Genomic DNA, 12,184 nt, shown 5'->3' on the forward strand with positions numbered 1-12,184 from the left:
ACCTGAGAAAAAGGTTGAAAGTTCGCCCCCTGAATCCCACTTTCTTTTGCGTTCGTATTAATTGAAAAAAAAAAAAAGGGAAACACTCATGTAATTTATCGACCAGCACTTGCAATTAAAAGTCACGCAAGTAAACTGTGGCTTAATCATGTTGAAAAATCATTATGCTTTCTTTAATGATATCTACATGGGCCTTTATATTCAACCTGATCGGGCCATTCTTTTTGGTTACACGGGTTTATAAAACTCATCGTCGCAGAAGGCTAGCAATTAATCATGACCGAAACAAGTCATGTCATAATTTAATTCCCGGCTTGTCCATTGATTTTATAATCTTGGCAATTCAATCAATAATTTATAATATATTATTTATTAGCATATACATGTGGCCTTCGAATTCATTGCGAGCACAGCATCGGCAACGGTATCCGTCATCACCAATCTTGAACGTTTCCGATATCGCATTCAAGCAACTTTCTCAAGATTTTGTTTTTTTGCTCGCCATAACTGCATTATTATTATTAATTGGCAATTCTGCCGTCACGCGTGCTGCTTCTATTCACAAGCCAGTCAACGGTTCCCGCATTTTCCGGTTACTCCAGGAATCAATCCTGGCCCGCACGTCCGCGATCTGCAAGGTCACGTCGGCGGGATTAGCAATCACGGAATTAATCGTGATAATTTTGGCAACCTTGCTTTGCGTTGATTCTCAAACCGGCATGGCATTTTGGGGACTGTTCCCGATCGACGCGGTCGACTTGTTACAAGGCATTTCAAACCTGTTGCACGTGGTCAAGTTTTGGCCTCAGGTGGTGACGAATTGGGAAAACGGCAACACGGTCGGGTTTGGATCTGGATATGCGACCTGCATGCTTGCGACGGCCGTGCTTGAGATGACAAGTTTGTTAGTAGATGCCGTTAATGGCAAGGGATGGCAAGTCATTCGGCCACCGGGCACGGTACTTTATCATTTATACGTGAGCATGATTTCCGGCATTTTGTTGTTTCAACATTTTAAAGTATACAAGCATGCAAACGAAAGGGTCAGGCAAGGGCTTGCAAAACGAAAGTCATTTGACTCAGAAGAAGAGAGGATCGGGTTAATGTCATTTTCTTGAACAAACAAAGAATAGAGGATTCAGTCATTGCATTGGTATTGTTTTTTTGTTAAAATAGTATTAAATAAACCCAAGTATTTCTTTTTGGTTAATATGATGGTTGCTGTGGTTGCAAATGTACATTTCGCAAGTCCTCAGCAATTCCACCTGGCCCATATACACCAACTGGTGCGGTAATTATTTGCTGCCGCCTAACTTCTTCATCATACCCAGGCCCGTCCGGGACTACGGTTAGGTTACCATACGCTTGTTGCTGTTGTTGCCCGGTTACAACGGAAGTCAAAAGCGGCACGATCAAGGGTCCGTATTTCGCCGTGCGCTGACTTGGTCCATACTTGCCGCCACCCTTTTGCACATACAAGTCCCAAGCCATGGTACCATCGTTATCGATGACCGCAATGGCGTAATTGCGTCGGCCGAGTAATTTCTTGCGGCCAAGTTCCTTGCCGTCCACGTCACGGTCAAAAAATTCCAACATTTCCTCCCTAGTATCAGTCTTGTTTTCGTCGTCCTCAACTTTGGCGCCGATTTCAGGCAAGTAAATCTTATCCCGGTTGTGTAATAACCTAATAACCGGGCCTGGAGGCGGCACGTTAGAAATCGCCGACGTGATGATTTGGTACATGAGCTGATTATTGTTCGGGCGGTCATCATTAACAAACCGGCCAATTCCGCAGCAATGAACGTCGCCGGAAACGAACGTGATGCGAACGCTTTTAATCTGCGCAACGCGTTGCAAGTTGCGCACAAAATATATGCGTTCGGCAGCATGATTTTCATGAGTCCAATGATCAGCCAGGTCATCGAGCAAATCAATCTCGCCGAATCCTGAAATCAGGGACGACATCACGCCGGACTTGCCAAACGCTTTCTTTACCGACTCAAACCCTGACTGCGTGGATTTCTTACCGCCGACCACGGATGCCACTTTGGACGTGGCCTTGCCCAGCACGTTCCATGCGCCATTGATCGCACGTTTCGTGTGCTTGACGCCGGTTAAGATGTGCTCCACCGCGGTCAACCGTGGGTACACGATCGGTACGGCCAGCATGATCACGACCTGCCTGATTTCTGGCGGCAATTGTTGCAAGCGACGGAAGAGTTCTTGATGAGTTTGCTCACCTATAATCGATTTTTGTTGCCGTTCGGCTCTGGTATCGGGCCCAAGCACGGCAGCGGACGGGCCAAGGTACTTGATGAAATGCCAGCCGCGACCAGTCACGGTAAATAAGTCTGTCGGGTCTGGATTTGTTTGCAAGATTTGTTCAGTGGTCTGATGTTGAAACAACAGGTAAAATTGAAACGCGATGCGGCCAATGTTGATAAACACGTTCGACTCCTGCATGTATTCCGGGTATGAACCATAGCCATCAAAAATATCATGATCATCAATTTGGAACACGTTAGGAATTTGTGCCAAGCAATCTCTGATCCCGATCCGATCAAAATGATTAGCATAATAAAAAAAATAAGCAAGCGTTAACTCTCTTTCAAGCCTGTCACTCCATTCGTAATCCTTTCGGTTTTGCTTGCCCTTTGTTTGCTGCCAGGTTTGCAAGCTAGGAATTTCTTTCCACATGCGATCAGCATAAATTTGATCACCACCACCTAGCATGGCATGCAATCCACCAAGTTTATGATGCCGATCAATAACGTCTTCCCAAAGGTATCCAACCCCGCCAAGTTCTTCCCGTTCTTCTTGCTTAACTGATAATGAAAAATCGGCACATGAAAAAGCCATAAACCGCCACTCTTTTTCATCCTTGCCAGCAACAAGAAATTGATACGTTAATGTCTGACCTTGCGTTGCCGTGATTGCGTACGTCCAAAATTGCCCCTGCTGGCCTGGCAATTGAGGCAAAAACATGTCATACCTGAAAAACTTATAATCATCAAATTGATAAATCTGTTGAGCCTGAATTGATTGAATGGCAGAAATTTCGTTTGTCGGGTGAACCTGGAAATATGGTGCCACAGACAAGCTGGTTACGATCAACACGGATCCATGCCAGGTGCCTGTCTTGAGATCAACGTTTGCGTATCGCAAGTACGGTCCAAAATAAACCCCGTTAAATGGCACCGCATGATATACTTGTTCAACATCAACCACTCCACGGGTTCCAGGCTGGCTGTAGTCCTCGGTCAAGCTATTCCCGCCTGCGGCTGACCATGAAGCAGCTGAGACCGGTGCCGGTGCTGATGAATTGCTGTGAGGATTCAACGTTGGCACATAATGTGACTGGGCTTTAACATGTGAATTTACACCGTAATTTTGTTGTTGTTGTTCTTGTTGGTTGATTTGATATTCAGATAATCCATGAGAATAATCGCTTGGTGGTCGTTGTTGAGTCTGCGCTACGCTGTTGCTGCCGGAATGCACACCTAACTATATTCCATTGCAATCAGCCAAAAATCAAGTAACTTCCAAGCACGACGCAATATGCATACTTCTTGTCCAGAGATGTAATTATTTTGACTAGACATGAAGAAAAAACGCTATACTAATTGGCAAAAATAGGGAATCACGAGGTTCAAATAAAGGGCCTTCTTAAGTAATTAACGCCTGACGGTTTGTGTTACGTCACCATTCCCGCCCTTTTTTAATAAACGTTGTTTAGCTATAGAACATTTGATGTAATGTTGAAATCTTTCAATTGAGTCAACTCTGATATTAAGAAATCTTGTCTTTTTATAAGAAAATAATTGAAAAAAAAAAATAAACATACTCCTAAACATGTGGAACAATTTAATGAACTAAAACACCTTCCACTCCCTTCCATTCTCCTGTATGCTTTGCTTTTTTCTCCCCCAAACAACAATTTTTTCCCACCCTTGTCTGAACCAATTTATTCCTTCTCCTTCTTCTTGTAACTTACCAAGTGCGCACTCTCTGCTGGCACAAGCGTGTGCTTGTGATTTTCGCAACCAACGTATTTGCCATTGCTATCGACCGTGCACATCAAGATGTTTTGCACGAAAGGTTCATCAAATACTTCTTTTAACGTTGCTCGTTTGTTGGGATCGATCTCAAGCATGCGGCCCACAATATGCCTGGCCTCTGACGGTAGTAATCTTAATAACCGCCACGGACCTCGAATTATAGGCTGTGACTGAGTGCCATCTGGGTTTGAACCTTTAGACTTGGCCGGCAATTCGGGATGTTCAGGATCAAATGGTTCAGAACTAAACAGTCGAAATGAATTGTCTGACTTTCTTGGTGCTTTCCAGGGGAACCGTCGCAATAACATGCAACACAGAATAATGGCTACAGACCAAACATCGGCTGGCTGAGGATCATATTTCAATTCCGAACATACTTCAGGGGCAAGGTACGGGTCAGATCCAACAATGCCATGAGCTTTTACAATCTCAGATTCAAACGGGTATCTAAACACTGACGCGGATCCAAAATCAATAATCTTGACAATGCCTTGCTCGGAAACGACACAGTTGTCAAGTTTTAAATCTCGATGAGCAAGGCCCATTTCATGTAGGTAATGAACACCGGACAAGATTTGCTTGAATACGCAGTAAACTTCTTGCCGCGACATTTTGCTGGACATGACAATCGCAAATAGATCATAAGGGCAGTATTCCATGACTTCGAAAAATTTGCCATTCTCATGCATGATGTCCAACGTTTCAATCACGTTTGGATGATGCAATGTTGACCCGATGCAAAACTCGGCAGTAACTTTTTTCGAGTATTCGCGCTCTGATTCGTATGGATGCCTTGCCCTGAATTCCTTGACAGCAAACGTAGTACCGTCTGATGATCGTTTCATCAGTCGCACCGAACCTCCAGCACCAGATCCTAAAACTTTGCCAAACCGGCCGTATTTTTTATTAATCCCAGGACCGTCTTCACCAAACGGCATGTTCTTAAGACTGGCCGATGATGGCGTCGAACTAAACCCAAATCCACTACTCGTACTGTTGTTATGTGATGAGAATATACCGGATGACGTGGCGGCAGTTTTTTCTTCCTTCTTTTGCTTCTCATGTTTTGATTTATGTTTCGGTTTAAAAAATCGTTTCAATTCCAACATGCTACCATGAGCACTCTTCAACTTGCCCGATCCCGAGTTTAAACCATTAGTTTCTGGACCGGAATCAGCGTCGTTATGATGATGATGATGATGATGATGATGATTTTTACCAATAGCCGAAATGAGAGATACGGCAGAACTTGCTGTAGACGACCGACCGTAAGTCGACGGGACGGCAGCAGCAGCAGCAGTAGCAGTAGCAGCAGCGGTTGGATTAGATGTTGGACCCTCTGCAGGCTTATACGCAGATGTGGGATTAAACTGATCTTCTATATTCGGACTGTGATTGTTATTATTATTATCATTATTATTATTATTATTATTATTATTATTATGATGGTGATGATGCTTTTTTTTGAATACAAAACGTGGCGCAATATCGTCTTTGGAGCTTTGTTGTGGCGGCCGATTCTTGCGTGAGTAAGGATCATTTTCTGGAGCAAGATGGTGTTGAATGACATGAGTGGAAGCAGCATCAGAATCACCAGAAGAGTCATTCGAATTAGATGGCCTGGCAGATAAAGTATCCACAGATGCAGAGCTAAGGAAGAACTTTGCTGATGAAGTCCTTGGCTGACGTGATGACTTTGAATCATCGGAAGCGTTTGAAATCGTGGCATTCACGCGCGGCGTTCCAGGAGTGTTCGGAAGCCGAGGCGACGCAATGTTAATGCCACCTTCTATGGCATCAAGTTCTGGTGAATGATGGTAATGCTGATCACCAGCAAAGTTAATACTCGACGAGTCGCTGTTGTAGCCGTCCTGAGGCGATGCCGTCCTGCTGATGGCGGCCGAGCCCGGTTGGTATCCTAAGCTAGGAGAAGGCGGGGACGAAGTTGCCGGCGATTCATTCTAATTCACCAAAAAACGTTCATCAATATCCAAAAAAAAAATTGGTAAATCCACCATAAACCGCAATCACCACCACAACTTACGGCAGATGACGGCAAGGAAAAGCGTTCGTAATGATGGGTATCGTCAGCCAACAGCCTGCTCTTTTTAAAATGCAACCCAGACAGCTTATCAGAAAGAAGCTCGATGGGATTTGACGATCGCATCGACGGTGGCTTGCCGGCGGAGCCAGAGCCATTGGAGTCAGACATTGGGCAACTCCGCGACTACAGCTTCACTAAAACAAAACGCAAAAAAAAATAAATAAATAAAGTAATCAAATGCAAAAACCAAGAGGTAAAAAAAAAAGCTGTCAACTTTAAAGCAAGCACTGAATAATACTGGATCGCAAGCGGAATTGGCGGGCTAAAGCGGATGCGGATTACAAAGGGGGAAACGAATGAATGGAAAAGTCGGACCTGAAAATGCAAGCAAACTGTAGCGCTGGATTCAGCTCACGTGACTGGGTCCAAAAAATGCGTGTCTGACCCGGTCAGCAAGCCGCGGGCTAAATCTCGGGCCTCGGGCCAGGACCGGGGAAGCCATGACACGACGTCATGGGCAACGATGTTCTCTATATATAATATATATATATAATCTGAACAGTATGGGCTTATGCGTCATGCATGCGTGGACTTGATCGATGTTGCTTAGTCTAGTCACCTATATTATTGTTAAATATGTAGCATATACTGTGCTGAGCTGGGTTGATCTATAATTGCACACTGATTAAAGTTTGGCTGCTCCATCGCGCGAAGCTGAAAATTATTCTTTGCCCGAGGAAGTTAACCAAAACGAATATAATCAAGATACACAGTACCCATATACAAGCATACACTTAGTTAATACCAAATAAAAACAAACGTGCTTTATGGCACATGTGATGAAATCAACGTGATTAGATTACTACGAAAAACAAGGTCGTGCGTACGCACAATGAGTATATCATCAATTGCCAGTAATGACAGTAGTAGTACGCCGCGGCGGCAGCAATGGTTTATTGACGACGGATCAGGCAATCCAGATCAGGGGCGTCAAAACATTCTTGAGTTATTTGCCAGGGCAAGGAAAGAAGGAAAGGTCGTGAGGATTGCGGCTCCAATGGTACGATACAGCCGGCTGCCGTTTAGGTTGCTAGTGAAAGAATTTGGTTGTGATTTGACATACACGCCCATGATGATTGCCAGGGAATTCAAAAACTCACCGCATGCAAGGCGGGCAGACTTTTCTACATGCGCTGACGAGGGCCCGGTGATTGCCCAATTCGGAGCCTCTAATGCAAGTGATTTAGTCGAGGCGGTCAAATTGGTCAGGGGCTACGTTTCTGGCGTGGGCATCAACTGCGGATGCCCGATTAAGGAGCAGAACGCGATCGGCATTGGCGCCGCGCTCATGAAAAAACTGCCCACAGTGGTTGGCATGGTTACGGCCCTGAGGCAGAATTTTGGTACCGATCTGGTCGTTGATGTCAAGATCCGGATCCACAAGAACACGGACGAAACGGTGGAGTTTGCTCGCGCGGTGGCTGAGGCTGGCGCAAACATTATCACCGTACATGGCAGGCAACACAAGCAACGGAATGCAAGCAAGCCGGATCTGCAAGCCATTCGCAAGGTCAGACAGGGCGTACCAGCCAACGTGTACGTGGTGGCTAACGGGGATTGCTTTAACGAATCCGACGTGAGCATGATGCACGAACTAACCGGATGCGACGGCGTGATGGCAGCACGCGGTTTGCTGACGAACCCGGCCCTGTTTTCGGGCTACCAGCGAACGCCATGGCGGGCGGTCGAACTGGCGTGGGCTTTGGTAGACGAGTTTACTGCTGCCAGGCAGGCCGCGTTGCCGTTTCGAAATTTTCAATACATGCTGGCAGAAATGACAGCGTACCTTTTGACCAAAGACGAAAGAGCGGAGCTGAGGGAGTTTAAGACCTGGGATGAATTGCAGGCGTGGGTGGATGCAAGATTTTACTTGGCCAGGGCCGGAGACCCAGGATTTGCGCAGCGAGACTATGAAGGGTATCGGAGATGAAATTTCAAATCTCATCATCAATCACTACTAGGACTAGTTTTTTTTTTTGGACCAAATAGATGGTACCGGGCCTTAAACGTCGACATTATTGGCATTCCCGGTGCATACCCGAACGAGAGAATCTGGAATGAGAAAAACGACGAAAGGGGGTCGACAAATGAAGTATGGTATCATAGTTATCACATATATGTGTATATTTGGATTGCTAAGATTTTTGCAAGGAGGTTATTTATATGCGAAGGTTATCGGAGATGAATTTTAAACGGGATCAGCTAGGGCCAGTTTCGCCAACGGATTGTTCCGCCGACGCGAAGGGGGTCCTTCCAGCCGGGGTTCCGAAGGAGACAGAAAGGGCCAACAATAAAGTATATGTACTGCTAGTATTGGTTAGTCAACCCATGTACAATCCATCCTGCATGGGATAGATGCTTTCCGAGGCACGGTTACGGTTACGAGATGTCGCGCCGTGTCGAAGTGGCTTGTGTCGAGAGGGCGCAAAAGCCCTAAGCCTGGCGCTGTCGATCATCTGGCGAAATGAATAAACTTAAGTTAAATTTACAGTTTTTGGCAACGAAATAAATTAACTCTCACGGCAACTAACATGTGCTCGTTTCCTGATCCGTCATTTTACACCGTCAGGCTCATCGCATGTGTACCACTTTGGAGCTCTTGCACTTCACTGTTCATTGCAATTAATAAATAAATAATAAATACTAGATAATAATAACATGTCATGTCATGTAATCCTGTATATAGTTGGCTTCCCCCCCCCCTTTCTTCTTCCCTATCCATCACTTTTGCCTTCTTGCTTGTTCCTCAGGTCATTTTTTTTCTTCACTGATCTGCATACTTGCCTCTTATCTGGGTGTGATTTCATTAATTCCCCCTCTGTCTCCCCTGTCCCTTCGCCCGCAATGGACATTCTGAATCAGCCTGGCTATTTCCCCCAGCCCTCTATGTTCACCCACAACAACAACAATAACAGCACCACCAATAAGGACAACCACAACGACTTTCCCACCTACGTCCCACTGTCACGTACGGTCTCTGATTCATCATTCGCATCCTCGTCTGATTCGTCCTCGTTTCTTGGCACAAGTTTTGTGCCCTTTGTTGAAGCCGCCAGCTCCTTGCCCATGTCGTCGTCGTCATCATCTTATCATGACCAGGACCCGCCTTCATCGCCCACCACGATCGCATTCCCGTCTTCACCCTGCCAGCCGCAGCACGACCAGCTTACTTCTTACTGTTCCGCCGCCGCATCATCATCATCTTCGTCCTCCATGTATGATCACGTGACCGCGCTGCCGCCTGATTCGCCGCCCATCAGCAAGCTCAAGCCCGGGCTCAGGTCTAGCAACTCGCACGTCTTGCCGCAGGCAATTACTTCTTTTTCTTCCTGTGTTGCTCCTTCTAGACCGTCACGGCGGCGCACGCTCACGCATGCGGAAAAGCATTTGATTTGGAAGCATGCCCAGGATCATCCTAATGATTCGCAAAAGACGATCGGCAAGGTGTTTGGCGTCGAACGTTCGACCGTGTCCAAGATTTGCAAGGCGTTAAACAAGTCAAAGGAGTCTAGGCGGCCGTCCTTTTCTCGGCCCGCGTTATCATCTTCGTCCAGTTCATCTTCACAAGTCATCGCATGCGCGTCTCCATCACAATCATCATTACCTCTCCTGCCGTCTCCATCGGCTTCGTGTTCCTCCTCTTCTTCTTCTTCCTCCTCTACTTCGTCTTCGTCTTCCCCATTTTCTACTTCAGGGAGCAAGTATCGAGAATTAGAAATTGCACTTGCCGAATGGGTCCGCATCAGGTCGTCGTCTGATGAGAGCCCGGTTATTCGTGACGACGAATTGCGTCATCAGGCACTTCATCTGGCTGCATGTGCCTGCGCTGCTGGATCACCATCGTCTGCTGCGTTACAATCATTCAAGGCCAGCTCAACCTGGATTGATAAGTTTAAGCAACGCAATCGGGCATGCTTCTTGAACGTGCGGTCTACTACTGATCGGATCACTACCGGTTCGTCTCGGCGAGCTTCAGCGTCGGCAGCGTCAACGTCAACGTCTGGCATGCTTGTCAAATCAGTTGATTCCACAATTAGCGCGCTTTCGTCAGCAGCGTCGCCGTTTTACCATGAACGCGTGATCATGTCGGATGAAGAAGAACTTGACTACGAAGAAGATGGGCGTGTGCATCGTGACGTCGTTACGGAATCTGAATTTAGGAAGGAATTAAAAGATTCAGAAGAGTTTACTGATTCATCTGCGTTGTTTCATCTCGAATTGGGCGGCCCGGACTATTATTTGAACAATGACGGCCCGTCTGGCGTGGACATGGAAGTTACTGCCACGTTGCAATACGCGTCGCCGCCGGCACCGTCACGATCATTACAACCCGAGGGCCAGCAGCAGCGTCAACATTCGTACGATTCTTCACGACATTACTCCGTGTCATCAATGTCGCCGCAATCATCGCCGGGAATCTTGACCCCGATCACTGGCACGTTCCCGCCGGTAGATTTTCAAACCTTAATGGTAAGCGACCCTATGATGGCCAGTGGCAGCTGCGGCGGCTGTGGTGACGCCATTCTGCATCAGCACGACTTGTCTCCACAACAACTACAACAACTACAACATCATCATAATCATAATCGTCATGCGCAGTTACCGAGCAACAATTCATCTTTATCATATGGGTTTGAGTATCCGGTTTACATGACACCGTGTTCATCGACATCAAATTTATCGTCATCGTCTTTATTTGCTTCTTCAATTATGGATTCTATTAATTGGGCCAGGTTTGATTAAACAAAAATGAAGTCTAAAATTGTGTTTTGTGTTTTTTGATATAATTTTATTTATTTTTTGATTGTTTTGGTCGTGTACTCATAAGTTAAAATCACTTCAGGGGGAATTAATATCATATTTTTCTTCATCGGGTTTTTTTTTCCCAGTGAGGGGTTGAGGGTCGCCTGACTGGGCGGTGGAGTTATTTTATTTTTTTTTTTTGTTTTAAATTGTCCATTTTTTTTCATAACAATTAAATAATGATTAGTATTTGAAACATTAATAATTAACATTAAATTATATGCTTGTGTATGTGTATTTGTATGCATAAATACGCATACAAATGAAAGTACAAAATATACGCACGCCCCTTCATGTCGGATAATTAATACGTTGATGTCATTGTTTTAACTACAAAAATATTACGCGATGGCCACTGCGTCGGCCGTTCAACGTCTTACGTCGGACATCCGTCGGGCGGCTTTTGTCATTACTTGACATGAATGACAAAGGACAAACCCCCACGTACATCTTACTCGTTAAATGATGATTGCTGATTGCAAATCAACGATTCTCTAAAGCCAAATTTTATTTTTATTTTTTATTTTTTTTTTTCAAAATAACGTCAATGGTTGATATATTTCTTTATTCAGGGCTCCATTAAAAGAATTAAAGTTTTAAAAAATTAAAAAAAAACTCAGATGACTACAATTATTAGATAATAAATAGCCCACGAGAATAAAAAACGAATATTTAGCCGCAAGTTTTGAAGCCAAAACGAAACCATGAAAATTGATTAAACGAGAGGAGCAAAGGGGGGGTTTTGCGGTGAATGATAAGAAAAACAGAATATAAAAAGGAATAATAAAATTTGTCGCTAGGCAGTTAGCGCACCAAACTAATCCACCACCCCCTGTCATGTATAATTATATAATCTTAACGTACCGTTATAAATAAAGGAAAAAAAGCCGAATAAGGAATTCCGCATGACGTTTTGTTTTGGTTTTAGCACCGTTTATCCAAACAATCGTTCTTTTTTTTTTGCCGCGGTTCGCCGCACCCGTTTTGTTTGTCGAAATTAAAAAGTTTAAATTTTCTCGGCATATTCCTCAAACGCTATTACACCCCCTTGAATCAATGCAAAAAGTGTTACTTAAATCATGCATTTATACGCTGTTAATGAAACAGTAAAAAAACATTAGATTTTTTTAATTTGATTAAAAAAATTTAATTTTTAAATAATTGCTTTCGTAGTTGGTAAAGGATCATGATTGTAGAGAAGAAAGGGGACGGTGGAGAA

General features: G+C 44.8%; 4 protein-coding genes across 4 annotated transcripts; 2 read left to right on the forward strand and 2 right to left on the reverse strand.

Annotated features, from left to right (window-relative positions):
• Positions 1 to 77: 77 nt before the first annotated feature.
• On the forward strand, positions 78 to 1,193 carry V1514DRAFT_338188 (uncharacterized protein). Its single transcript, XM_066928797.1, has one exon. The coding sequence runs from the start codon at positions 165 to 167 to the stop codon at positions 1,116 to 1,118; it is 954 nt and encodes a 317-aa protein (XP_066780885.1). The 5' UTR covers positions 78 to 164; the 3' UTR covers positions 1,119 to 1,193.
• V1514DRAFT_212778 (uncharacterized protein) lies at positions 1,163 to 3,783 on the reverse strand. The gene is made up of 2 exons (XM_066924701.1): positions 3,567 to 3,783; positions 1,163 to 3,504 (listed from the first exon to the last, which is right to left on the reverse strand). Exons 1-2 carry the CDS (start codon positions 3,600 to 3,602, stop codon positions 1,207 to 1,209), a joined length of 2,334 nt encoding a protein of 777 aa, XP_066780886.1. The 5' UTR covers positions 3,603 to 3,783; the 3' UTR covers positions 1,163 to 1,206.
• A 181-nt stretch (positions 3,784 to 3,964) lies between these two features.
• V1514DRAFT_286260 (kinase-like domain-containing protein) lies at positions 3,965 to 6,225 on the reverse strand (the record flags this gene model as incomplete). The annotated part of the gene is made up of 3 exons (XM_066925194.1): positions 3,965 to 5,180; positions 5,430 to 5,708; positions 6,113 to 6,225. 3 exons carry the CDS (start codon positions 6,223 to 6,225, stop codon positions 3,965 to 3,967), a joined length of 1,608 nt encoding a protein of 535 aa, XP_066780887.1.
• Positions 6,226 to 6,632: 407 nt separating this feature from the next.
• V1514DRAFT_212746 (dihydrouridine synthase-domain-containing protein) lies at positions 6,633 to 8,208 on the forward strand. The gene has a single exon (XM_066924700.1). The coding sequence runs from the start codon at positions 6,995 to 6,997 to the stop codon at positions 8,090 to 8,092; it is 1,098 nt and encodes a 365-aa protein (XP_066780888.1). The 5' UTR covers positions 6,633 to 6,994; the 3' UTR covers positions 8,093 to 8,208.
• Positions 8,209 to 12,184: the final 3,976 nt, after the last annotated feature.

This window comes from Lipomyces japonicus (assembly GCF_038497905.1).
Source record: "Lipomyces japonicus strain CBS 7319 unplaced genomic scaffold V1514scaffold_71, whole genome shotgun sequence".
NCBI lineage: Eukaryota > Fungi > Ascomycota > Lipomycetes > Lipomycetales > Lipomycetaceae > Lipomyces > Lipomyces japonicus.

What these genes read in the sequence shown, in the direction of transcription:
- V1514DRAFT_338188 (XM_066928797.1), top strand. Translation starts at nt 165, where the DNA reads ATGCTTTCTTTAATGATATCTACATGGGCCTTTATATTCAACCTGATC.
- V1514DRAFT_212746 (XM_066924700.1), top strand. Translation starts at nt 6,995, where the DNA reads ATGAGTATATCATCAATTGCCAGTAATGACAGTAGTAGTACGCCGCGG.
- V1514DRAFT_212778 (XM_066924701.1), bottom strand. Translation starts at nt 3,602, where the DNA reads ATGTCTAGTCAAAATAATTACATCTCTGGACAAGAA. An exon ending in ATTACATCTCTGGACAAGAA is followed by an intron (nt 3,505 to 3,566) that starts GTATGCATATTG and finishes AATGGAATATAG; the next exon opens with TTAGGTGTGCATTCCGGCAG.